The sequence below is a fragment of the Pleurodeles waltl genome, chromosome 6 (assembly GCF_031143425.1).
Source record: "Pleurodeles waltl isolate 20211129_DDA chromosome 6, aPleWal1.hap1.20221129, whole genome shotgun sequence".
In the NCBI taxonomy this organism is placed as follows: Eukaryota; Metazoa; Chordata; class Amphibia; order Caudata; family Salamandridae; genus Pleurodeles; species Pleurodeles waltl.
Genome location: NC_090445.1, coordinates 1,200,820,202 through 1,200,846,066, shown reverse-complemented (window position 1 = coordinate 1,200,846,066; position 25,865 = coordinate 1,200,820,202). Strand labels below are relative to the sequence as shown.

Here is a 25,865-nt window from a genome sequence, read left to right as displayed (position 1 = left end):
TTATGAAGAGGAAGATTGACAACTGAGAGAGAGAGAGAGAGAGAGAGAGAGAGAGAGAGAGAGAGAGAGAGAGAGAGACGCCAGGAGCACCCACTGAATCAGAGCCACAGACAACCATCACCCATCCATCAACCTCACAGCACACACCCCAACACATCACCGCACACACACTACACCCATAGCACTACAATGACCCCCAGGTTTCTCAGAGGAGGAGCTAAGGGTCATGGTGGAGGAAATCATCCAGGTATCGCCACAGCTATTCGGATCACAGGTGCAGCAGACGTCCATTGCTAGTAAGATGGAGCTATGGCAGAGAGTTATGGACAGGGTCAACGCCGTGGGACAGTACCCCAGAACAAGGGATGACATCAGGAAGTGGTGGTACGACCTACGGGGGAAGGTGCGTTCTGTGGTTGCAAGACACCAGATAGCTGTATAGAGGACTGGCGGTGGACCCCCACTCCTCCCCCACAATCAACAAGATGGGAGGAGCAAGTCTTGGCGATCATGCATCCTGAGGGCCTGGCAGGAGTAGCAGGAGGACTGGACTCTGGTAAGTCAAATCTTTACTACTTTCACCCCCCCCCCACCTGCATGCCATCACAAACTCCTACCCCTACCCTCACCCCATCACTCCACCACCTCACATACACCCGACCATCACAACCCACCCATCCCAATACCAATCCCTGCATGCAACACCAATGCATGGACCCCCATCACAGACCTGCATGGACCCACATTATCACAGCATGCACACTAGTGACAATCTCTTAGACAATCAAATCACAACTCACACAAGTCAAAGCTGCCTTGGTAATAACAGCCATAGAGGGAACATACCCATGCACAAGATGTCACACGCAGAAACAATAACACTACATTTACATCCCCACAGGACCCCCACACAAAGTCACCGGAGAGGAGGTGCCAGCAACATCCAGTCCCCCCCCGAAGAGGCCCAGAGTGATGACAACAGCTCTGCACGCCTGGATCACGAGGACCAACCTGGCCCATCAGGGACCTCTGGGCAGTCGGTGACCCAGCCCCAGTCCCAAACCACCACAGAGCCTCCTCCCTCAGGAAACACCAGCACAGCACCCACCCAGCGGGCCCATCCCTCTGTCCCCAGGACACGTCAATCAGCAGTGTATCCACCACTACAGGGACCCCAGGGACCCCACAAACACAGGACAAACATGGACCTGGTGTCAGTGGCAGTGGGCACACGGTTCAGGGGACAGAGGCACAGGACAAAAGGGAAGCCAGGACGACTGCTGTGCAACAGGGGGAGGACAGGCAAAGGGAACCGACTCTCCATGAGGCACTCACCAACATCATGGGAGCATACCACCATTCCCAGGAGACCATGGGCCAGATACTGGCCTAGCTGCAGGAGACCCAGTGGCTGCAGGAGGGACAGTACCTGGGGATCATGGAGGACCTGAGAGACATCAACCCCACCCTGGCCACCATTGCAGGGGTGCTAGCAGACATGGCCAACACCATGAGGGAGGCAGTGGCACACCAACAGGCCCCTGACACTAGCCACACCGATGAACATCCCTCCACCTCCACTGATGCTAGTGGACAGGAGGCCCTCCCACTGGATCAACAGGCCACCAGCACCCCTCCCCCTGCAGAAAGAGAACCACCACGCAAAAGGTCCCTGCGATCCAGGCAGAAGCCAGAAAACATTGCCAAGACCCCCGCCAGGAAATAAGATTCCCCTGAATGTCACCCTTGTGTCCCACTCTGTCATCCTGTCCACCTTGAACTGCCATTGCCCCACTCCCTATGCCCCCTTGGACAATGCATCTGTGATACCAATAGACTGGAATCTATCCTGGACATTCCTCCACCATCAACCCAGCCTATTGCAATACCCCTTACACTTATTATAAGGGAAATAAACACCCTTGGAACAAATACAAGTATGGAGTCTGTCAATTGATTGAAATATGTATTAGTTTAACAAGCTGTAAACATTGCAATTCAAATGTACAGTTATATATACATAGGTATGACCTGTATTGGGAAGCTGTAAACACACCAGGGGCCAGAGTGGGGCACAGATATCTGAAAATAGAGATGCCACAGGGTATAGTAATTGGCCATAGAAATAGAAAAATCAGGCTGCCATGTACAATGTCCAACACAAAACTGCAAAGGAAGATGAAGTTACAGTGTCTTACCTGTGTGTCACTGGAAGTACTATTGAATTATAGTAGTTCTGTTGTCCACATCCTCTTCCTCTGCCTCCTCTTCATCACTTTCCATACGGTCCATTACTGCCACACGACCATCTCCAGCCTCATGCTCCTGCAGAAAAGGCACCTGGCGTCTCAAGGCCAGGTTGCGCAACATGCAACATGCAACGATGATCTGGCACACCTTATTGGGTGAGTAGTACAGGGATCCACCTGTCAGATGGGGGCACCGGAATCTGGCCTTCAGGAGGCTAAAGGTGCGCTCAATGATCCTCCTTGTAAGCCCATGTGCCTCATTGTAACGTTCCTCTGCCCTTGTCCTAGGATTCCACTGGGGTCAGTAGCCATGAGGGGTTGGGGTAACCAGAGTCATCTGTAAATATCAAGGGATACCTGTTAGCCAGACACTCACCCTTAGGGCCAACCCCACACCCATATACCCACATTAACTGGGTGGGGACCATGGGCTCACCTATTAGCCACACCCTGTGCCTCTGGAGTTGAGACATCACATATGGGATGCTGCTATTCCTCAAGATAAAGGCATCATGCACAGAGCAAGGATACTTTGCATTGACATGGGAGATGTAGTGGTCCGCTAAACACACCTTCTGCATATTCAGAGAGTGAAAGCGCTTTCAATTTCTGAACACCTGTTCATTTCTCTTGGGTGGGACAAAGGCAATATGTGTAACATCAATAGCACCAATGATGTTGGGGATATGTCTCATTGCATAGAAGTCAGTCTTCACTGTGGCCAAATCCTTCATCTGGGGAAATATGATGTAGCTGCGCATGTTTTTTATCAGGGCAGACAACACTCTGGTCAGCACGATTGAGAACAAAGGCTGTGACATCCCTGATGCCATGGCCACTGTCGCTTGGAAGGAACCACTTGCCAAGAAATGGAGCACTGACAGGACCTGCACAAGAGGGGGGATCCCTGTGGGGTGGCGGATAGCTGAAATCAGGTCTGGCTCCAATTGGGCACACAGCTCTTCGATTGTGGCCCTATCAAGTCTGTAGGTTAGGATAATGTGCCTGCCCTCCATTGTCGCCAGGTTCACCAGATGTCTGTACCCAGGGGTATGTCTCCATCTCCTATTCATCCTCAGCGGTTGAACTCTAGGGAGAAAAACGGTGAGCAGATGGTCATATTCAAACATATACTCAGATTAATATGCCTTTCTTTTTTTCTTTTTTTTTACAGAAGCAGTATGTGAAGGTGTAGGCCCCTTGATGTGCCAAGGGCCTGTGCCCCTCTGAAATGGCGGCCGCCTGACCTGTGAGGAGGGACAAGTGGAAATGAGGTAATTCCGCTGGCGTTGTGCACTGTTGCGGGAGCCGGTCGTCAACCGCCACGCAACACATCATTGGTTATCATTGGGGCCTATGGGTTCCAGGAGCCAAAGGTGATGTACGCCAGCGGTGACGGTACGCACCGCAGCAGATGTGACCTATTTTCTATCTGTTGCCTCACTTGCTACCTGACCTTCAACAGGAGAGAACCTACAATGCAAGTGCTGCTGTGACCTGTGTCTGGAAGCGACTATGGCTCGAGTGTCTGGGGAATGGGCCCCTGCCTTCACTTCGGAGGAGTTGGAGAGACTAGTGGATGGGGTCATACCCCAGTGCCCTTTACTTTATGGTCCTCCAGACAAACAGGTGAGTACACTGTGAGCACAATGGGTGGGGCATGAATGTATGGAGTGCTGTGTGTGTAAGCCTTGTGTAGGGGTGGGGCTGAGGGGTCCTGGGCGAAGTGCTGCATGTTCGGTGGGCAATGTCTGTGCATAAGGGGATGGGAGGGATATGGTGGGCCATGAGTATAACAGTACGGATGGTATGAATAATACCTTTTCTGCTGTATCTTTTTCTGCAGGTCAGCGCCCCTCAGAAAAAGGGTATTTGGCGTGCCATCGCCAAGGAGGTGCAGACCCTGGGGGTCTTTGACAGGCGAAGCATCCACTGTCAAAAACGATGGGAGGACCTGCCCTGTTGGGCAAGGAAGACAGCGGAGGCCCAGCTGGGGCTGGCCTCCCAACGAGGAAGGGGTGCCCGTCGTACCCTGACCCCCCTGATGTTCCGCATCCTGGCGGTGGCCTATCCGGAGTTGGATGGGTGCTTGAAGGCATCACAGCAGCGACAAGGGGGTGAGTACAGATTCAGAATCATGACTTTGCGCGCGTTAAGGTGTTACCTGGGTGGGGGATGTGGGTATGTGGGTGTCCCTAGGCCAGGGCAAACATTGCAGGGTATGTTCCATGACGGGCAAGCTCAGATGCACTCCAACCCCAATAATGCTAGTGGGCATTTACTATTGGGCAGGGTCCTGTGGGTTCCAGGTGTGCAGCTAATGGCATTAGGCGTTGTACCCCATGTCCTGGTGACTAGCATTGTAACTGGTAGTGCATGGCCTAGTGCATAGGGCTGTTCCCTGTGAGTTGTGTACGCCAACAGTAGTGTTGTTGCTGGCATTGACCAAGTGTATCCTCTGTCTCTTCCCCCCCACTTTTTTTTTGTCACCCTGTCCTTGTGCGCATTAGCATCATTTGGCGAAGGAACAAAGGCACCGGCGACGGAGGGAGCTGCATCCCACATGGGCCTGGAGGCCAAATCCACCGACGGTGAGGGCACCAGTGGGACGGAGGGCGAGGGGAGTACCACGACGGAGACAGGAGGGGACAGTTCTGACAGCAACACCTCCTCCGATGGAAGCTCCCTGGCGGTGGCGGACACCTCTGTGCCCACTCCAACTACAGGTACAGCCGCCACCCCCGTACCAGCACCGCCCTCCCAGCAGCCCCTCAGCGAGTTTCCTGTGCCTGCTCACCCAGGAGGGTGGGCATCTCCTTCGCCCCAGGCACCTACGGCCCTGCCCCAGTCAGTCCTGGTGCCCTCAGTCAGGAGGCTATTGACCTCCTGAGATCCCTCTCTGTTGGGCAGGCAACCATACTGAATGCCATCCAGGGTCTAGCAGGGCATTTGTAACAAACAAATGCATACCTGGAGGGCATTCACTCTGGCGTGGCGGCCCAACAGAGAGCATTTCAGGCTCTGGCCAACTCACTGATGGCAGCCACTGTCCCTGTCTCTAGCCTCCCCCTCCAACTTCCTCTACCCGTTCCCATTCCACTCAACGCCAGCCTATCCCAAGCACACCTTCAGACCTGCATGCACCCAAATCAACACACAGAAGTGGCTCAGGCAAACACCAGCGCATACTTCATCCCACAGGCACTCACACAAGTACCATCCAGATGCAGACACACCAACATCCACTGCCTCTACTGTGTACCCCTCCTCCTCGTCATCCACCTCCCTCCCAATTGCGTCTACACTCACACCTGCATGGACTACATCCTCATCCACTACCTCCATCACTAGCACACCTATCACAACACATCCCTCACTGGCAGTCACCACCCCCACATCCATGCACACTTCCCCTGTGTCCTCTCCACTGTGCACCCAAACACACCAGACTGACACCTCCTACCACCACTCCCTCTTCTTCCACTCCCAAACCTTCACCCTCTTCCATCCCCAGTGTCCGTAAAAGGCTTTTCCTCTCCACCCTTGACTTCTTCCCTGCCCCTCCCCCACCATCCTTCACTTCAGGCCAGGGTGGGCAGAACCCAGGCCAGCACCTCAGCCACCCAGTCCACGGCCACCGTAGTTCCTGCAGCTACTGCAGGTGTGAGAGGCTCCAAGGAGGCACCCGTCAGCATGGCCAGTATGCCTGCAACACCTGCCAAGTGCAAGAAAGGGCCACCAGCTAGAAAGGAGAAGAAGGGGACACCAGCTAGCAAGACGAAGGAGGCACCACCAGCCAGCAAGGGGAAGGAGGCACAACCAGCCATTAAGGGCAGGAAGGGAATACCAGCTGGCAGAAGCAAAGAGGCACCACCATCTGCCAAGGGCAGGAAGAGGACAACGGCTGCCAAGGCCCATGTAAAGGGAACTGCAGCTGCAGGCAGGATGGATCTGGTGCCTGGAGCTGGAGCAGCATCTGGGCAAACAACACCAACCCTGGCACTTCAGCCGTCTGAGGCTGCAGGGGAAGGGCTGGAGCCTCCCGCCACACTGACAGCACCACCAGCAGCGTCGCCACCTGCACTGCCAGCAGCAGCAGCCCCAGTGGGCAGCCGTCTGAGGCTGCAGGGGAAGGGCTGGAGCCTCCCCCCACCACGGACAGCACCGCCACCTGCAGCGCAACTGCCATCCACTGAGCAGCTGTCACCGCTGGTGAGCAGTGTGTAGTCATGCCTACATGGGCTGTAGTGCCTCCTGGTCCCTGCAACACCTGTAGGTGTGACACCCAGGTGAGAGACTGTGACCTTGCACCATCCAGGATCAGCATCACAGGGCACAAAGCCCCCTCCAGAACCAGTGGAAGAAGGCATGCACTCACCCCCTCCTTGGCAGGATGAAGCACACTGGGCACAAAGCCCCCTCCAGAACCAGTGGAGAAGCCATCCACTAGAGAGACTGTGGCTTTGCACTCCCCAGGACCAAGCAGTGGGCAAACCACCCACTTGAGAGACTGTGGCCTTGCACTCCCCAGTACCAAGCAGTGGGCAAACCACCCACTTGAGAGACTGTGGCTTTGCACTCCCTAGGACCAAGCAGTGGGCAAACCACCCACTTGAGAGACTGTGGCTTTGCACTCCCCAGGGCATCGCAGAGGGCATGTAGCCCCCTCCAGGAGCAGTGGCGTTGCACCATCTTCCGGCTGAGCTGTCCCCCCATTCGCCGTCCCCCTGAGGTGCCTGTGTGTTTTCGACCTGATGCTCCTGCCGTGTTCTCTCCGTATTGAGGCAGGAGTCAAGTGTGGCCTTGGCTTATGTGTTATGGCCCTGTGGGCCACAGACATTTTGGAATGGGTATTGTCCCTCCATCTGTATAAATTGTACATACTGTTTATTGCTTTAAGGACGTATATATCTAAATTTGTAATATTACACTCACTTTAATCAAATCCTTTTGTCCTTGCGTTATTCCTGAGGGTTACGGGGTGTATATGTGATGTTGTTGCATGTGTTTGTGTGTATGGTGTTGGGGATGGGGGTGTTGCATGTATGTCACCCTCTTTTTCCTGCCCCCCTTCCTTGTGTGCTAGGTGTAGTACTCACCATGGTTGTCTTCGCTGCCGTTCGTGTTCCTGGTGTAGGAGAAGGTAGACCAGCATTGGAAATACGTGCAGTTTGGGCTCCATGACATAGTGGTTCTTCCTTGGGTGTCGAGAGGTGAGTCGTTTCCCTTCTGTGTACTGTTTTCGCTGTGCTTTTGATGGCGTTTGTACCGTCCCGGAAAAGGTGGTGGATTGGTGTGTCATAATAGTGTGGGCGGTACATTGTCTTCCGCCTGGCTGTTGGCGGTTACCACCACGGTGTTTGTTGCTACCGCCGTGGCGGTCAGAGTGTTAAAGTGGCTGTATGTGTTGGCGTTTTCCGCCGTGGTCATAATTCCAGTTTTCTTACCTCCGGCCTGTTGGCAGTATTACCGCCGCTTTATCACCGACCGCCAGCATTGTTATGAGGGCATAAGACTAAGTTAAGAGCTTGTTAAACCGTCCCAAGGCCAGTCCTAAAGCCATATTGAGCTTGCGAAATAAAGGAGTTTGATTCAGCCCAATCCTCTAGTTTGTCTAAAATTACCCGATCCATGATTTTTGAAGATGAATCTCAAACGAGATTGGGCGATAGCAAGTGGGCAAGTTCCTATCTCCCTTTTTAAAAACAGGGACTATTATGGACTCACACCAGGAATTAATTAGTTCTGTCGTGATCGCAGATCTAAGAACATTTGTAATCAATGGGGACCAAAATTCAACATTTTGCTTGAAAAATGCAATGGGCACCACATCTAGGCCAAGGGCCTTCCCACTGGCCGAGCACACTATTGCTTCTGATGCCAGATCTATACAACTGGTTATCCGCTGCTCATTAAAATGTAGTTTCTCCACATGACCCTCATTTTCTTGGTGCCTATCTACAATATGTGGATCAAAAACATGGAAATAGTGATTGACCCAATCCTGCTCAGGAATATGGAAGCCTACGCAAGCATCTATTCTATCTGAAAAAAAGGACGATTAATGATCTCCATAAATAACTTGTCAACCCCGGTTTGGGCAACTTTATCCAGATCCTCCCATGCTTTCATCCTGAGCTCTGGTTTCCTACGTTCGGTAGCATCTATATACTTCTTCCGAGCCTCTCCGACTTCTTCCATATCACATGAATTCTTTTTAGTAGCTGTTTTTAGAACATTCAGGGCAGCAGAACACTCTTCGCTAACCCATGTATGTGGGTGACCGTGTTTCAATTTTTTTTCTTAATTAACATTTTGGATACTGTGTTACAGATGACAATAAAACTCTTCCTAATAGCCTTTGGCTTAGCGTTAAATGACAAACAACACTCTATTTAGTTTTTCACTAGATTAAAAAGGTCCACCAGAAACCTATTACAATCTACATTTGCCCATTTTACACAGACTTGTGTTGTTGGCACTATAATGCACCAAAGGTCTTGGCAAATCAAGTGGTTGGCAAGACAAACCAATAGAGAAGTCAAATATAATCAGATTAAGGTCACTAAAAGGAGTGTGGTAGATGGCATACCCATCCAGCTTCTGTATTAGACCAGAGGATAGCAGTACAAAATCAATAGTTGCCCCTTCCTCTACCCACAAAGGTTGAGCAACGGCCATAACCCTTATCATCGTGATCAAAGTCTGACGAAAAATCAAAGTCATGAGAAAGAACAAACTGGTTAAGGGCTCCGCCTTAAGTTGAATGCACAAAATGGCTAAGGTCAACCCAAAACGCATTAGAAAACCTACAAACGTGTATCCCACTGTGGGTACATTTCCTGATGTTAAAATCGCCAACCCAAATAACTGACCAGTGTCAATCTCTATAGATCACAAACTCTGTCCAAAACTCTCCCAATTCAGAAACAATACCGGCTGGTTGTGTCCCGAATAAATAAAAATAAAAATGTATCAAAATTATATTAATATATATTTTCTTAGGATAGAAACACTTGAAAACAGGGACCAGATTTTAGGATTTTAATCTCCAAATCAGCGATGGAACATAAGACAAAAGCCAGGGCGCCCTTTCCCCTGCCAGCAGGGACGAAATATGATTTAAAACCATCAAAAAACAGAGGTTCAAGCACCCAACTCTCCTGACAACAAATTACGGTAAATTTACATATTAAAGACAACCAATCCTCGTTTCGGAGTTTTCGATTTGTCCCCACAACATTCCAATGCATGAGGTGCACCACCTGACTATTCCCCTTACTTGGTATGCCAGCTAACAGGGGAAGGGGGCTAATGTGGGGGTACTGACAGAATGTATGCCTCTGGCTCTACGTGACAAAAAACATTAGCCGAGTTACTTACTTACGGAAGTCAATCATTTTCCGATAGGTGAGATAATATGTCAAAGCGATTTGAAGTTTTTAGCGGGGTCAGAGAATAAGGGCTATTCAAAGAGGCATAGTGAGATGGCCTCTGTATTACCAGCCTCTGTATTGAATAAAGGGAATAAAAAATAAAAAAAACTTAGGGAGCAGGCACGAACAGTAAAAAAATTATAGTACATGAGATTCAAGCCTGACAAAAAAAACGTGGGCACATATAGGGTCCTTAAAATTTTACACAATGCAATTCCCATTTACACTTTTTCCAATGGTACCCACCCAACTCACCTTCCTGACCCATGTTTATTTGAGAAACTATTTCTGGGTGGCCATCTGCATGTTTTGTTAGGCAATGAGCGCTTTTGTTAATAAGACTATGGCAATCCTCAACAACACCTTCCTTCAAGGGGGTTACGCCCACCAAAACTAAGGTGTTTGAGGCACACTCGGGGGTTAAGTGCAAATTTGGTAAGTTACTTTTAAATTGGATACCAGCAGATGTGAGCTGAGACTGGCCAGACTCATGCACAACCTCCCTTGGCCCATAGCTCTTTTCTTTTATGCCAAATACATTTCCGACATCCTCTCCAAGCCGAGCACCGGGAGTTTCTTTCACGTTACTATTATCTGAACTCTCGGGCTGCGTTAAATTTAAGCCATCATGGTTTTTAGTACTACAATTTACAGGATTCTGATGATGTGCTCAATCCAGGGCTTCAACTTTCTCCAGTAGTGTCTTAAAATGCCTTATCATTTCGTCCTTAAAAAAGGATAAAAATGTTTCTACGAAACTAACTATAGATTCACTATTTGAAAGTATAACATCTTTGAAAGCATCCCGAAGTGATTTACTAAGAGTGTGGGCATCTAATAAATCAGATAGAGAATTGTCACCATCAGCCCCATTCACTGGACCATTACCAGTTTTACCATTACATATTGTATTGTGGGCAGTTTTGTGAGTGGTCTCTGGTCCTTCCCCCTCAACTTGTTTTCTCTTGGTTGGTGGCAGGCCTTTTGGGAACTCAGAAAATAATGGGATTTCAATTATATTAGTGGATTCCTTAAGAGCCACACAGGGATTTCCTTTCCTACGTTTATTATCTTTAGCACTTTTCAACATTTTAGTAACTTCCTTAATTGATATAGTAGCTTTGCCTAGGACAAGACTAATAGTACCTTCTTGAATACCCTGATTTAAATCTAATGGAGGTGACTGACATAATTTTTTAAACAGCCTCAATTCGATCCTCCACCATGTGTAATTTTGTAGAAAAGGCTCTTATGGCTGATGAAAGGTAATTAGTAATCAAAGAGTAGCACGTAGATCCTTCTCCGCTCCGTTTAGAGCCAAGGAGCTTTTATTCTATTCCTCATGGTAGAAGTGCTCATCCCCCGGTCAATAACTTTAAAACAAGTTGGGCAAAAAAACAGGAAAAGGACAGCGAAATGTTAAACACCAGATTAGACTCACCTGAGCTCCTATGTCCATGTCCAGTCTGGTTCGGCCACGCACGGGCACAAATGGGCTCACTCTTGGCCCGGGCTCGCGCCGGGCGTGTCCCTGGCTGCAGTGATGAAATCGGTGCTTTTTAGCGCACGGAATGGCTGGCAGAGAACAGTTGGTTGTAATCCCATTGGGCCGCCTCGTGAGGCCTTCTGCACTCTGATCGAGCAAGTCCCCCTTCAGCAGGCTGGTAATGCGCATCCCGCACCACGGTGATCAAAGCAGTGCTTCAAAGTGCACAGAACAGCTGGCGGAGAACAGGTGGTTGTAATCCCACGGGGCCACCTCCTGGGGCCCTGTGCACTCTGGTCAAGCGAGTCCCACTTTAGCAGGTTGGTAATGCACATCCGCGCCGCGGTGATGAATGCAGTGCTTTATAGCGCACAGAATGGCTGGGGCAGAACAGGTGGTTGTAATCCCACAGGACTGCCTCCTGGAGCTCGGTGCACTCCGGTCAAGAGAGTTCCCCCCCTTCAGCAGGCTGGAAATTTGCATCCCCATTACCGGGGGGGGGGGGGGGGCATAATCCAGGTTGCGTCAGGTGTCCTGTTTGTTCAGAGCATAACCGTGGTGGAGATAGAGGGCTGCTTTGCGCTCTTATCCCATTGGCAACTGTCTCGCTCTACAAGACCAAAACGCTCCAGGGTGACTTCCTATGAACATTATCCCCAGCTTTGCTCCTTAATCCCCTAAATGTATGGGGATGAGATTTTAACGGCATACATCACACCTCCACTGATAGATCAGTATCCCCCTACACCACCACAACCAGGACTGGAAATCAGGGCTTGGATGTCAATTACACAACTCCATGATATTTGGCGACTGGGCCACCATTGGGATCCAGAATACTTCTACTATGCCCCGGGGAACCAGATACACATCAGAATATATTATATATATATATTTTTTTTAATGTAGAGTTCTGGCCCTGGGTTTTAGGGCTTGGAGTACTTGGGCCACACGTTGTCTGACCACAGTCGCCTCAAGGTGACTTTCTGGTGGGGAGAGGACAAGGGCACCTATACCAACCTGGCGACTGAGGCCCTGCTTGATGAGGTATACAGGGAACCTATCAGTGCGCAACTGCTCTACTACTTAGAAAAGAATGAGGGCTCTTCGGTTTTCCTGGGGGTAGAGCAGAATGCCATTGAGGTGATTATGAGGGGACACAGCATCAAGACATCCTGGGGAAAACGGGCATCCCACCTCTGCACTGTTCTGACGCTGGGAGGCGGTGACGGTAATAGAGGCTGAAGCGTGGCTGCGTGAACTGGGGAACCAATATAGGGAGGAATCGCGCGGACTCAATAACATTGACTACAGAGCATCACTGGCCCGACAGCATGCGGTTGGAGATAAGCCAGGCCACACACTGCCATGGCTCCTGCACCCGGCAGTCCCCCGGACTATTATTGCGGTGATTTGCACTCCCACTGCTGAAGTCTCTGCCTCCCAGGCAGATAACTGTGAGACCTTCGCTCAGTACTATTGTCGCGTAGGTTATCATTATACTAATGAGCCTACTGGATTTGGGTGGCAGAATCACTTGTACTGTGGGGGACTGAGTCTGAACCGACTACAGATGACACCTGTCGGCCTAATCCAGGTTTTGTTTCAGCTAACTAGCAGTGCCTCATCTCCACCCAAGAGCAGGGATGATTGGGCAACCAAGCGCATGACACAATTGACTCCTCAGGGAAATCGTGGTCACTGAGATCTCATCCATTTCTCTCTGTTACATTAGTCTCACATAGGCAAGGACAATCAGAGGCGAAATTATAGTTCAATAACGTTTTATTGAAGTAACTGCATCTTAGCTAATAAAGCATGTAATGCATTACCTAGGACGATGAAGCATGACAGGATTAAAATTGTGATAAGGAGAGTGAAACATAAAAATAACGGTATCATATTGACACTAAAATAGTTGAGAATAGCTCCTATCTAGGCTATATTAGAGCACAGCATGTTCAAGCACAGCATGTTAAGCTCTAATTCGGCCCTTCAGGTTCACCTGGGAAGACATCATCCCTCATACCTGATCAAGAGGCCTGTAGTCTACATAAGCAGCTGCAGCGAAACACTCAGTGATCAGCATCCAGTCGTGGTAATCTTGCTGGAATCTCCCTCTAACATACATGGGTCAAAGTAGTGTTTTTATAATAGAACAGCTGATGTTCCAAAAAAAAAGAATCCCCACATAAGAGTGTGTATGTCTCTGTGAACATTAGAGACAAAGTGTACCACGTTCGCCGGCAACCTATCTTACTGCAGCCTTGAGAGAAGCACTGCGTGAAAGAAATGTCTTATTTAAGAACGCAGTGCTGGCCTAGGCAATGAACAGCTAGATAGAGAAAATAAAACAAGACCGCAAATGTGGCTATTGTTAAAATAATTCAATGAAGCTGAATAAAATATGTCTAGGTTAAAGTGCACAGCAGCAGGCCTAGTTTGCTAAAATAACGTGTATGAAGCTATAACTAAAATGGCTACACAACACTATGAGCAACTATATTCGGCCCACCCTGACCCTCCTCCTGGACCTTCTCTGTCATTACACTGCTGGGACTGCCCTCCCCGACTCAACCCTCTACAACCCCAGGAACTTGAACAACAGCTGTAGTTTCCATAACTGCTGGCAGCTATACAGTAGATGGACAATAATAATATCCCAGGCTCAGATGGGTTCCCCGTAGATTATTATGCAACATTTAGGGCCACCGTTGCTCCCAAGCTGCTTGCGGTCTATTAGGAAGCACACCAACAGCTCCCTGATTCTCTTTGTGAGGCTCCTATAATGGTCTTGCCCAAGATGGGCAGAGACTCTTTCGAGGCGAGTTCTTATCGCCCTCTGTCAATGCTCATCATTCACTATAAAAAAACAGAGCAAGGTTGGCAAATCGCTTGCTCACATTGCTCCACACTCTGGTCTATCCACAACAATGTGGGTGTATCCCACATAGGGCCACCTTGTATAATACGTGCCAATTGTGCCACATTATGAGTGCAATCGCAGGTGTGTGGAAGTCTCAGTGGGAATCTCCCTAGACATCGAAAAAGTGTTCAACACCCTTGGGTGGTCGTACTTAGTGCTTCTTCTGGAAGCCCTGGGGATGGGTCCTGAGTTCTTAAAGTGGGTCAAGCTGCTCTACACGGCACCGCACGAGCCTGGACGTGACATCAGATATGTTGACTGTTTGACATTGCCAGAGGAACGTGGCAGGAGTGCTCTCTCTTCCCCGTGATCTTTGCACTGGCCATGGAGCCACTTGCTGCCCTGTTACAGGCACGGGGCCCAGAAGGAGGTGTAGCAATGGGGCCACAATGGCACCTAGTCTCACTCTACGCGGAAAACGACCTGGTCTATTTATGGAACATGGGACGAGATTTACCATCCCTTTTTGCCCTCTTAGATCTTTTTGGGGATATGGTGGGTGTTCAGGTGAACTGGGGGAAGTCCTGCATTTTAGCCTTGAGAGTGGTGGAACATGCAGAAGTGGAGGAACTGGAATTTGACCGACTGCCTTGGTGGTTGGAGATGTTTCGCTACCTTGGAGTGAACATTTATCATACTGACAGAGTTCTACTAGACGAGAACCATGATGGAACTTTGATGCCCCTGTGGTAATCTGTAGGCTTCTGGACGCACCTGCCCCTATCACCTATGGTCCGTGACTCCATAGCAAAAATTTTATTACCACGTCTCCTCTACTTCTTTGCAGCAGTCCTGGTGGACCCCACTATGGCTTTCTTTAGGGATCTATCGAGCTTACTCTCTGATCATATATTGGTGGTGGTGGGTGGGGGGGTGCAAGCAAGTATCCATCCGTATACTGCTGCGCCCATTCACGGAGGGTGGCCCGAGTGTACCAGATCTCGAGCTCTACTTTGCAGTGAAACAGTTTACTTTAGCCGCGCCATGGTACACCACCTTACGCACCGCAATTACCACTCTGGAGTCTGTCTACGATGCGAGCTCTGCTAAAGGCATATGCCATGGGGCCTTAGCAATAGTTGCGGTGGACTGCTTGAGGGACTTGTACAGTAATGGAGACCTGCGCTCCTTTAGGGATCTGCAAGATGGCAACTGATTGGGAGCTGGTCAAATTTTAACTTATAATGCCCTTGTCCTGGCGATCAGGACCTCCTGGACAGCGGGGAAACAGGCCCCCACCCAACATCATGGGTTCCAGTGTATACTGACCAATGCCTTGGGCCACAGAGCAATTACGGTGTTACATGCATCATTGCAGACTATGGACGCAGACCTCGCATTACTTGGCAAACCCAGATGGGATGCATGTCTGGGGGCAACCTGATGGCTACACAGTGGGGGATGGTGCTTGAACAGGTCAGGTGAGTATCCATAACGCTCGCCTGAAGTTTAAGCAGGTCAACTACTTACATCACACTTATCTAACAACGCACCTCCTCCACAGGATCTTCTCAGGAGTGACCCCAATTTCTCCTAGATGTGGGCACCACGATGCAACCTTCACAGGAGAACAGGGTGGGGCTGCCGTCATGTGGGACATGTATGTGCTTTAGGTGCAAGACAAAGTAGATGCCACAACATGATCATTGATGTGGGCAGGGTCGCTACAGAGGATTAGTCCATTATGGGTTGGTCACTGATTTGCTAGCCCCAGGGAGCTTAAATGTGAGACCTTAGGCCCCACACACAGGACAGGACATCGCCCTTCAACGCACTGTTGCACGACAAATGGAGCACATTCCCTTATTCACGGACATACATAACCTGCTCTTAAACCTAACCCCCTGCATGTCTTATCTTCCTATCATCACTTAATTGGTACCTTTGAGTCTGTGCTACCACTCCCAGCCACCCAGATTGTTTATATATGAGTTTGAATGTTTATTTGTTGATTACTGTTACAAGAATGGATATATCTAAATGACACTATTTTGTAGTCTGTATAAATCTAACCTACTTCTCTTGCAAGGAAATTACACAAGAACTGTGGGTATTTGAGCTACCTATGATTTCTCATCATGACCCTTGCTATCTTGATATATTGCCATTGTGTTTTATTTCTTGCCCCAAAGGTTGATATGTTTGCTTCTATATCAATGATCTTGATTACTGCTGTGCTGCTCTGAAAATGCCAACTTTTTTAAACAAAAAAGAAGATGCATTTAGAAGCGGTTCAGATGATAGGTTGTTCAATGGGAAAAACGAACAAGTTACTTAACTTCGGTAACACCTTTTCTGGTGGATACACTAGCTACCTGTGGTTTCCTCACCTAATGAATTCTCCCAATGCGCCAGCATTCGACGGAAATTTTCTTCCCAGCTCTGCACGTCGACGAGGACGTCACAATTATCCGACTTCACGCAACACCGTCTGACATAATTGAGGCAATAAGAGGTCCTTGCCGGCATGCTGTCAGTTTTCACCATTTTTTACGTGCCTTCAAGGCGAACAGGTGACTACCGACTATACATACCTGACATAAATACATCAGTGAAATATAAAACAAAATCTTTAATAAAATAGAAACACCAAAATATCAAATCTACTTAAAAAGCAGATATATGTACACGCATCTACAAATATCATCAAATATATATATATATATACACACATATACACACACACACATATATATATATACACACCTCTTTACATATACACACACCCTAGGATATCTTGATAAGACCAACCAGGCAGCGGGGAGGCGGGAGGGACCGTGAGGAATCCACAGGTAGCTAGTGTATCCACCAGAAAAGGAGTTACAGAGGATAAGGAACTTGTTCTTCTGATGGATACAACTACCTGTGGATTCCTCACCTAATGAATAGAGTCCCAAAGCAGTACCGCACTCGGAGGCGGGTGCCTGAATGGTCACACCAAGAAATCCTGCAGCACGGAGCATGCAAAATGACCATCCCTCCTAACCTCTGAATCCAAGCAATAATGCTTCGTAAAAGTATAGAGGGAAGACCAAGTTGCAGCCTAACAAATCTCAGCCACAGGAACACCTCTAGCCAAAGCCGAAGAGGCCGACTTAGCCCTGGTGGAATGGACTCTAATTCCAGCAGGAGGAACCTTCTTTGCCAAAGAATAAAAAAATTCAATACAAAGAATGACCCACCTGGAGAGTGCTCTCTTGTGGACCGCCTTGCCCTTCCTCTTCCCCACGTAGCCGATGAAGAGCTGATCTTCCGCTCGGAACTCTTTCGTTCTGTCAACGTAGAAGCTTAAAGCTCTTTTAGGGTCAAGCTGATTAAGTCTCTCCTCCTCTTTCGATAGATGGGGAGGAGGATAAAAGGATGAGAGCGTAATGGACTGCCCTAAATGGAAGAGTGTAACAACCTTCGGAAGGAAAGCCGCCTTGGTCCTCAGTACCACTTTGTCCGCATGGAAGGAAGTGAAAGGGGGTTTTACGCTAAGCGCTTGCAGTTCACTCACTCACCCAGCTGATGTGATGGCTACAAGAAAAACAGTTTTTAACACCAAAAACATTAAGGGGCATGAATGTAGAGTCTCAAACAGTGAACCTATCAAGAATGTGAGTACCAAATTCAGATCCCATTGAGGCATAATAAAGGGAGAGGGAGGGAACTTATTAGTAAGACCTTTCAAGAACCTTACAACTATAGGGGATTTTAACAAGGAGGGTTGATCAGGAAGGCACAGAAAGGCCGACAGCGCCGACAAATAACCCTTAACAGTCGCAATTGCACAACCCCTCTGCGCCAGGGACAACGCAAATAAGAAAATGTCCAACAAATGGGCACGTAAGGGATCAATTTGGTTCTCTCCACACCAAGCCACAAATTTTGCCCATCTGCCAGCACAGATTGATTTGGTGGAGTGTCACCTGGCCGATAAAGTAACATCCACCACCTCTGGTGGGAGAGAAAAGGAACTTAGATTGCCCCGTTCAATCTCCAGGCTTGCAGGTGCAGACTCTGGAGGTGGGGGTGTACAACCTGTCCCTGCACTGCGAGAAGAGGTCTGCCCTGTGTGGGAGACAGAGCGGAGGGCACAGTGAGAGTTGGAGAAGGTCTGTGTACCACACCCTTCATGGCCAATCCGGAGCTATCAAAATAACTTGCGTCTGGTCTCGGTGAATCTTCCTCAAGACCCGAGGAATCAAGGGTATAGGGGGAAACGCGTAAAGCAACTGGCCGTGCCAAGACATCTGAAACGCGTCCCCCCAACACCCCTCGCACCGGATACTGGAGGCTGCAGAACGACGGACAGTGCACGTTTTCCAGAGTGGCAAATAGACCTACCTGAGGAAATCCCCACATCCTGAAGATGTACAGGATCAGGTCCGGATGGAGACGCCACTCGTGATCGGCTGAGAAGTGCCGACTGAGACTGTCCGCACGTACGTTTTGAACTCTGGCCCGATGGTTTGCTACTACTCATATCTGATGGTCCTGAGCCCAGGACCATAGCCGTAGAGCTTCTCTGCAGAGAAGGTACGACCCTACTCCTCCCTGCTTGTTGATGTACCACATCACAGTAGTGTTGTCCGTCAGGACCTGTATCGACTGACCGCGAAGGGAGGGGAGGAAGGCTTTGAGAGCCAAACGTCTCGCCCGCAATTCCAAAAGTTTGATGTGAAGCATCTGTTCCACTGAAGACCAACGACCTTTGATCTCCAGGTCCCCCAGATGAGCTCCCCACCCTAAAGTGGAAGCATCCGTTATCACCGTGGTCACTGGGGGCGGCAATGAGAATGGCCTTTATTGGGAAAGGATGCCGTCTACAGCCCACCATCACAAATCCGCTGCAGTGTTTCCGGAGATCGTTATTGACTCCTCGAGATCGCCTTTGTGTTGAAACCACTGCCTGTGGAGGCTCCACTGAAGAGCCCTCATGTGCCAGCGTGCATGAGTGACCAACAGAATGCATGAGGCGAACAGACCGAGTAGACGAAAGACCTTGAGGACTGAAACAACCGCTCCACTTTGAAACATTGGAATCAATGCCTGGATGTCCTGACTCCGCTGAGGCGGAGGAAAGGCCAGATGCAACGTTGTGTCCAGTACAGCCCCTATGAACAGGAGGCATTGAGAGGGCTCCAGGTGAGATTTGGGCATGTTTAACGAAAAGCCCAGATCGAACAACAACTGGGTTGTCATCTGCAGGTGACGCAACACAAGCTCTTGAGACCTGGGCTTGATCAACCAATCGTCCAGGTATGGTAATACCGCTACCTCCTTCCTCCTGAGATGCGTTGCAACCACTGCCATCACCTTCGTGAAGACTCGAGGCGTGGAAGTAAGACCAAAAGGGAGGACCGCAAACTGATAGTGATGCGTCCCCACCACAAACCGGAGATACTTCCTGTGCGACTTGAGAATAGGGATATGGAAGTAAGCATCCTGCAAGTCGACAGACACCATCCAATCTTCTTCGTTCAACCCCAAAAGCACCTGCGCTAGGGTCAGCATTTTGAACTTCTCCTGCTTGAGGAACCAGTTCAAAACCCTCAGGTCCAGGATAGGCCTCAACCGACAATACTTTTAGGGATCAGGAAATATCTCGAATAACAACCCTGACCCCTTTCCCGCTCTGGAACCAACTCCACAGCACCTTTTGATAATAGGGTCTGAACTTCCTGTTGCAACAACAGGAGATGGTCTTCCGTGCAAAAGGAGGGACGGGAGGGATGGCAGGAGGAAACTCCCAAAAGGGAAGTGCATAACCTTTCTCCACAATATTGATGACCCAGGAATCCAATGTGATCAGCTTCCACATGCGTAGAAAATAAAACAATCTTCCCCCTACAGGAGAAATATGGGAAGGAATGGATGGGGGACTAAGGCTGCTTTCCCTGTTGCACCCCCTCCCACCCCCGGAGGAAGAGGCAGGGTGCTGCTGGGTGGCTCCTCTGGTTCGAACTCTATCCCTCCCTCTAGATGACCTATAGGGAAGAGTAGATGGTTGTTGGCCTGCAGACTGGAGTCTCCCCCGAAAGCAAGAGCCTCGACCAAACCTCCTGAACCTTCTAAATGACCTGAACGGGGTCGTGGCAGAAGCCCACAAACCTAGGGACTTAGCTGTAGCCCTACTCTCTTTGAAGCGGTCTAAGGCAGAGTCAGCTTTCGAACCAAATAGTTTATCTCCATCAAATGGCAAGTCTAAAAGAGTTGTTTGCACATCCGAGGAAAAAACAGAAGACCTCAGCCAAGCATGCCTCCTGGTTACAACGGATGTCCCCATCGTTCTGGCCACTGAATCTGCAGTATCTAACCCCGACTGACTGACCTGAGTTGCTGCCGCTTGAGCATCAGCCAAAAGACCCCGCATGTCCTGGGGCAAATCTGGCGTCTCAGCCTTAGCAGCATCCATCAAGGCATGAATGTGTCTTCCCAACACACAAGTTGCATTAGCCGACTTCAGGGCCATACTGCAAGATGAAAAGACCTTCTTGGCCGACTGCTCCATCCTTTTCGACTCCCTGTCTGATGGAGCCCCAGGGAACGAACCAGGAGCTGACCGTGAGGAGCAGGAAGCCTGAACCACCAGACTCTCCGGAGTCGGATGCTTAGAAAGGAAGCCCAGATCCCCAGGGGCCACTCTGTACCGTCTCGCCACTGATCTACTAACTGCAGTTGAAGATACTGGTTTCCTCCAAACCTCCATAATCGGTTCAGTGAGAGCCTCATTAAACGGCAGAAGTGGCTCTGCAGGAGCTGAAGCCAGATGTAAAACCTCTGTGAGAATATTGGTTTTCACCTCAGCTGCAGGTAACGGTAGATCTAAAAAGTCTGCTGCCTTTCTCACCACGGAGTGAAATGAAGCAGCCTCCTCAGTGAATTCGCCTGGAGTGGCTAAGTCCCACTCTGGGAAGTATCAAGACTGCTGGCAGAGTCCAAGCCCTGAAAACCCCCCAGCAGCTGTGCGATCTCGCCTTCCTCTAGGAGCGGTCTCTGATATTCTTGCTCCTCCAACAGTCTGAGGGCCTTCCTCCTCGAGCGCAACCTGGCCTCTATCCTCGGCATCGATAAAGAATTAGCCGATGACCTCAGCTGACGCTGATCTTCCGATTCTTCTGACGCCGGATCCATCGGCGCAATTGGGAAGTCGAGCTCTCTTCGTGGCGAAGTCGACGGCGCCACCGGAACAGCCAAAACCACCAGCATCGAAGGTCTCCTCGGCGACATCAAAGGCACCGGCGCCAGACCCGCCCCTTCTACCGGGCAGAAGGGCGTAAAAGGCATTGGCTTGTATGAAGCCGGAACACCCAGATCAAAAGCTAATGGACCTGAGGGACCAGCCAGTGCACCGCCAGGAGCCATGGCACTAAAGATGTTGTACATCTCATTTAAGAAGGCCGCCCAATCCGCTCCCGGAGCCGGGAAGACAGGATACCCCTGCGGCATCGGCGCCGACTGCGACGTCAATACTGGATCCGGCACCTCTGACTGAGAAGGTGAGAAGGCAGGACTCTGGCCAGGCTCGTCCACCTCAAACACCGACTGCGCCGGTGATGCCTGAGGACTTTGAGGCTGTGATGTCACTGTCAGACTGACCTCCCACGTCGAGCGACGCCGAGCAGCTGCAGACCTCAAACGAGATCGATCTTTCCCCGTCCGACGTCGGGAATCATGCCAACGCCAAAAGTCATGACAGCGCCATTTCTTGTGAGAAGATTTCAAAGAAGATCTGCGATGTCGATGCTTTTCCTTCTTCTTCGACTTCGCTAAAAAGAGCTTCTTCACGCTCTTTCAACGCCTTTGGATTCATTTGCTGACAGGAACCACACTCTTCCACGTCGTGTTATGAGCTTAAGCACCATAAACAGTCATTATGTGGTTCCGTGACTGACATACGGCCCCCTGCATTCCCTACAAGGCTTGAAGCCGGACTTCCGAGGTGGAGACATTTTAACTGGAAAGTATCTCTTCCGAGAAACAGTAGCTCCCCAAGAGCCAGGAGAAAAAAACGTTATTCGAAGGCATGGAAAAAAGGGAGCGGAAGTCAGCACGCCGGTGAGGACCTCTTATTGCCTTGATGACATCAGATGGCGTCGCGTGAAGTCAGACAATTGTGACGTCTCGTCGACGTGCAGAGCTGGGAAGAAAATTTCAGTCGAATGCTGGCGCACTGGGAGAATTCATTAGCTGAGGAATCCACAGGTAGTTGTATCCATCAGAAATAATTTGAATCTGAAGTGTACATGCACAGTACAGTGACATCATTAGTTAGTAACTGTGCGACATACAAGATAAATATCACTTTTAGCCAGCCAAACTCACTATTCCAAATACGTCCTGAGAGCATACTACAAATTTAGCATAACATATTACCACAACTCATTTAACAACTTGTGTAAAAAAAAAATGCAATAAGTTGCCCAAACACCATTAAAAATTCATATTTTACCAATTCAGATTTCTAGTTTAAAAAAATATCCATTTAAATTACCTTTACAAGTCTAGCAGGATGCTGAAATCCCTCTTTAAGCTCTTGAGGGTCTTCAGCAAGAGCACATGACTTATGGTACATGTCTTCCATGCTTGGACTAGCTAGCAGCATCACCTGTTGAATAAAGCAAACATGGGTTATAAGGTTTCATGCAGAATACATTTGAAACCAATTCTTCTTAGACAATAATGGAAGGCCTCTTATTGAACCAGTAAAGGTTCTTGGCTTCTATCCAAGTTTTAAGTGTTTTTTTTTATTGAGGTGACCAATAATACCACCTACACGAATACTGCATGTATAGAGTATCATCTAAATAAGACCATGGGGTTGCGAACGCAATTTGCATTTTGGTTGGAAAAACCTTAGTGGAAGAATATCACATTCCAGGAAACTGTAGATGATAGCGAGAGGGAAGGGAGGTCCCCTCAGCGAGACTTGAGACTCTCTTCAATTGTACAATGAAAGCAAATATCACGACTACCAAGAGTTGTACATTCACCTCTAAGATTACCACAGATGAAATGGGCAGTTTGAGGTGTGAAAACCCTTCAGTGCCCATATCAGCTTCTGTACACTCCCTTGCAAAGCTTTAGTTTGTAGCCCTGCCTACACATAGTCAGGAACGCAGGAGAAGGTGAAGATGACCCGCAGAGGTTAGAGCAAATGTGTCATGAGGATGGACTGTAGTGAGTGAGGACATAAACTAAGGGGAGGGACAGAATAATGGAGACAACCAATTACATGGACTCGCATTTGGAGGCGGCGGAGGCGGCACCATTTCTTTCTTGAAGGGCAGGAGCCCTTTAAATCTACCTTAGTGCTCCCGCCTCGCGGGACTCGCATGTGGAGGCGGCGGAGGCGGCACCATTTCTTTCTTGAAGGGCAGGAGCCCTTTAAATCTACCTTAGCGCTCCCGCCTCGCGGGACGCGCATTTGGAGGCAGCGGAGGCGGCACCATTTCTTTCTTGAAGGGCAGGAGCCCTTTAAATCTACCTTAGCGCTCCCGCCTCGCGGGACGCGCATTTGGAGGCAGCAGAGGCGGCACCATTTCTTTCTTGAAGGGCAGGAGCCCTTTAAATCTACCTTAGCGCTCCTGCCTCGCGGGACGCGTGCGGGTGGCGCCCGGGCCAAGGGCGGGCCCGTCCTGCGCCCATCAGCGGCTGGCAGAGGCTGGGCTGGGCCACCCCTCTGAGACTTTCATCACGATCTTAGGGCCTATTTTACCAGCCCCCAAATAGCATGGACAATACCCGAGGGTACTAAAACAATGCGCTTGGAAACGGCAGCAGGAGCAGGACGAAGGCCCCTACAAGATCTTATGTGCCCTCGGGGGAGACAGGAGGAGACTGGGGCATACTATTTTCTCTTGGTATTGGGGTTGGTGACCAGCGGTTGAACCCACCGCGGATGTGAGGATAATATATTGCTATAGGTGAGCTGTATTTTGCACTATTTGTTCCTTTCTGACATTTCAATCCTTCAAAATAAGGCCCCAGTGGGGTGCAAAAAGGGTGGGAACAGGGGAGGCAAGTGCCCAAGCGCCCATACCAAAAGACCGGCCAAGGAGATTAAAAACATTTGTCAGTTAAAGGGAATTTAAGAATATAACATGGGCAGAAGGAAGGGGGGGTCATCCTTGGAAAAGGCTGGTAACAACAAGACCTTAGATGGATTTCTCCAGAAAGCAGTCGGAGAACTAGAAAAGGAAATTGAACTGGTGGAGCGCCGTCTAATTGCCCCCTCATCGATGGCAGCTAATCGTCTAGCCTTAGCCTCACCGCAAATCCCAACACAACCCCTTCATCCTCCTGATTTACAGTCTGCCCCGGCTATCTCACCCCCAATTTCCCAAGAGTCTATTGTGGAGATTCAGGAAAATGCCACCCAGCCACCCGACCTGATGCAGCTGCCTTTAGATAGGTCCGCACCTAACCTAGAGCACAACACAAAGGGCAAAAGAAAACGAGGTGAGACAAATTTAAGGAACAAACGGGCCCGTATCCTGAGCTCCTCCAATCATGGCGTACCAAATGTATCAACTTGGAGCAAGGGTCACACATTAGCCCAAGCACTTACTGATGATTGCCCAGCAATTGACTATATAATAGAACACATTAAAGACGAGTTCTCCAAGAGGTTACACCCTATAGTAGCTCGCCTACAAGCCATTGAGGAGACATTGGGAGGTCTTATCGAGTCTAAGCAGCTGACCACTCCCCCTTCATCGGATTTGCAGCTTCCCTGCCAAATTCTCCCCTCGAGCGCACTGGGTAACAGCGCCAGTAACCTTCCCTTACCTTTGGGTATAGATCACAACCCCTCAACGAACGGTCCTGATCCTCGGCGCCAACCAGAGAGGGTTTTATCTGGCAGGCTGGCTACCGCCTCCAAGGACAAGGGCCTAAAGACTGTCATTTCCCTTCGGAGGGGGAATGGAGGAGCTGTTCCTTTCAACACCATGAGAACGAAATTCTATAAAGACATTCCTGACCAGAATTATTCAGCATTAGATCGGACGTATAGGGACGAAGTAACCAACCTGGGAACTTTACACCTACCGCCGGAATCCTGTCCATATGTTCTTGTTATCACGAGCGTCCTTAAACTTAAAACCAACATTTCCGAATCATATAGAGAATTGAAAAATAAGGTTATACATTGGTTACACAGTAACGCCAGATTTCCATTCCACATGGTATCCTCAATAATAATGGTGAGGAGGGTGGGTTGGGTGGGTCCAAGTAAGAACCCCGGCACGGGGGACTGTATTGTTATCAACTTCAATTCACCCACCCTTGTTCAGCAGCTTTCTTCGAACGTGTGCAAACCCAATCCTCTAGGTGAACAAGTATCCTTGTGTAGACTCCAGGCATTCTATCCCTACACAGTCACATCAGCTAGTAAGGGGGCATCAATGCCACCCAGCGGTTATACCAGTTCTCAGAAGCAGCCTGTCCCTCAGATAGGACGTAGCCCCCTCTCACCCTCTCTCTCTGAAGTTGACTGACTAAAAGATAGCCCCGCCCATGGTCCACCTAAGTCTCAAAGAATTCGAAACTGGGATAAGAACTTCCCTGTAATTAGAACTAGTGGAACACAAGGAATAGGTATAAGTAGTCCTGAGTCTGACCTGACTTTTATTGTAGATACCAGAGATCCCACATCAATCTCTTCACCAGCCAAGATAGACTTTTCTAGGTCGGAAAATAGCCTCCCTCCTTCCCTCTGTGGTCAGAGTAGGGAGATCTGTACCTGGGGAGTCAGTAAGGAGGGTGAGGCCCATGAGAGT

At 49.5% G+C, this 25,865-nt stretch overlaps 1 protein-coding gene across 4 annotated transcripts in view; it reads right to left on the bottom strand.

Moving 5' to 3' along the window:
- The window catches only part of CCAR1 (cell division cycle and apoptosis regulator 1), a 1,667,827-nt gene that overhangs the window by 1,041,806 nt on the left and 600,156 nt on the right, over positions 1–25,865 (bottom strand). For all 4 annotated transcript variants that reach the window (XM_069240502.1, XM_069240501.1, XM_069240500.1 and 1 more), the window contains one exon: positions 22,577–22,690. In XM_069240502.1, the coding sequence (XP_069096603.1) occupies positions 22,577–22,690 (114 nt within the window). The remainder of the gene's footprint in view (positions 1–22,576; positions 22,691–25,865) is intronic.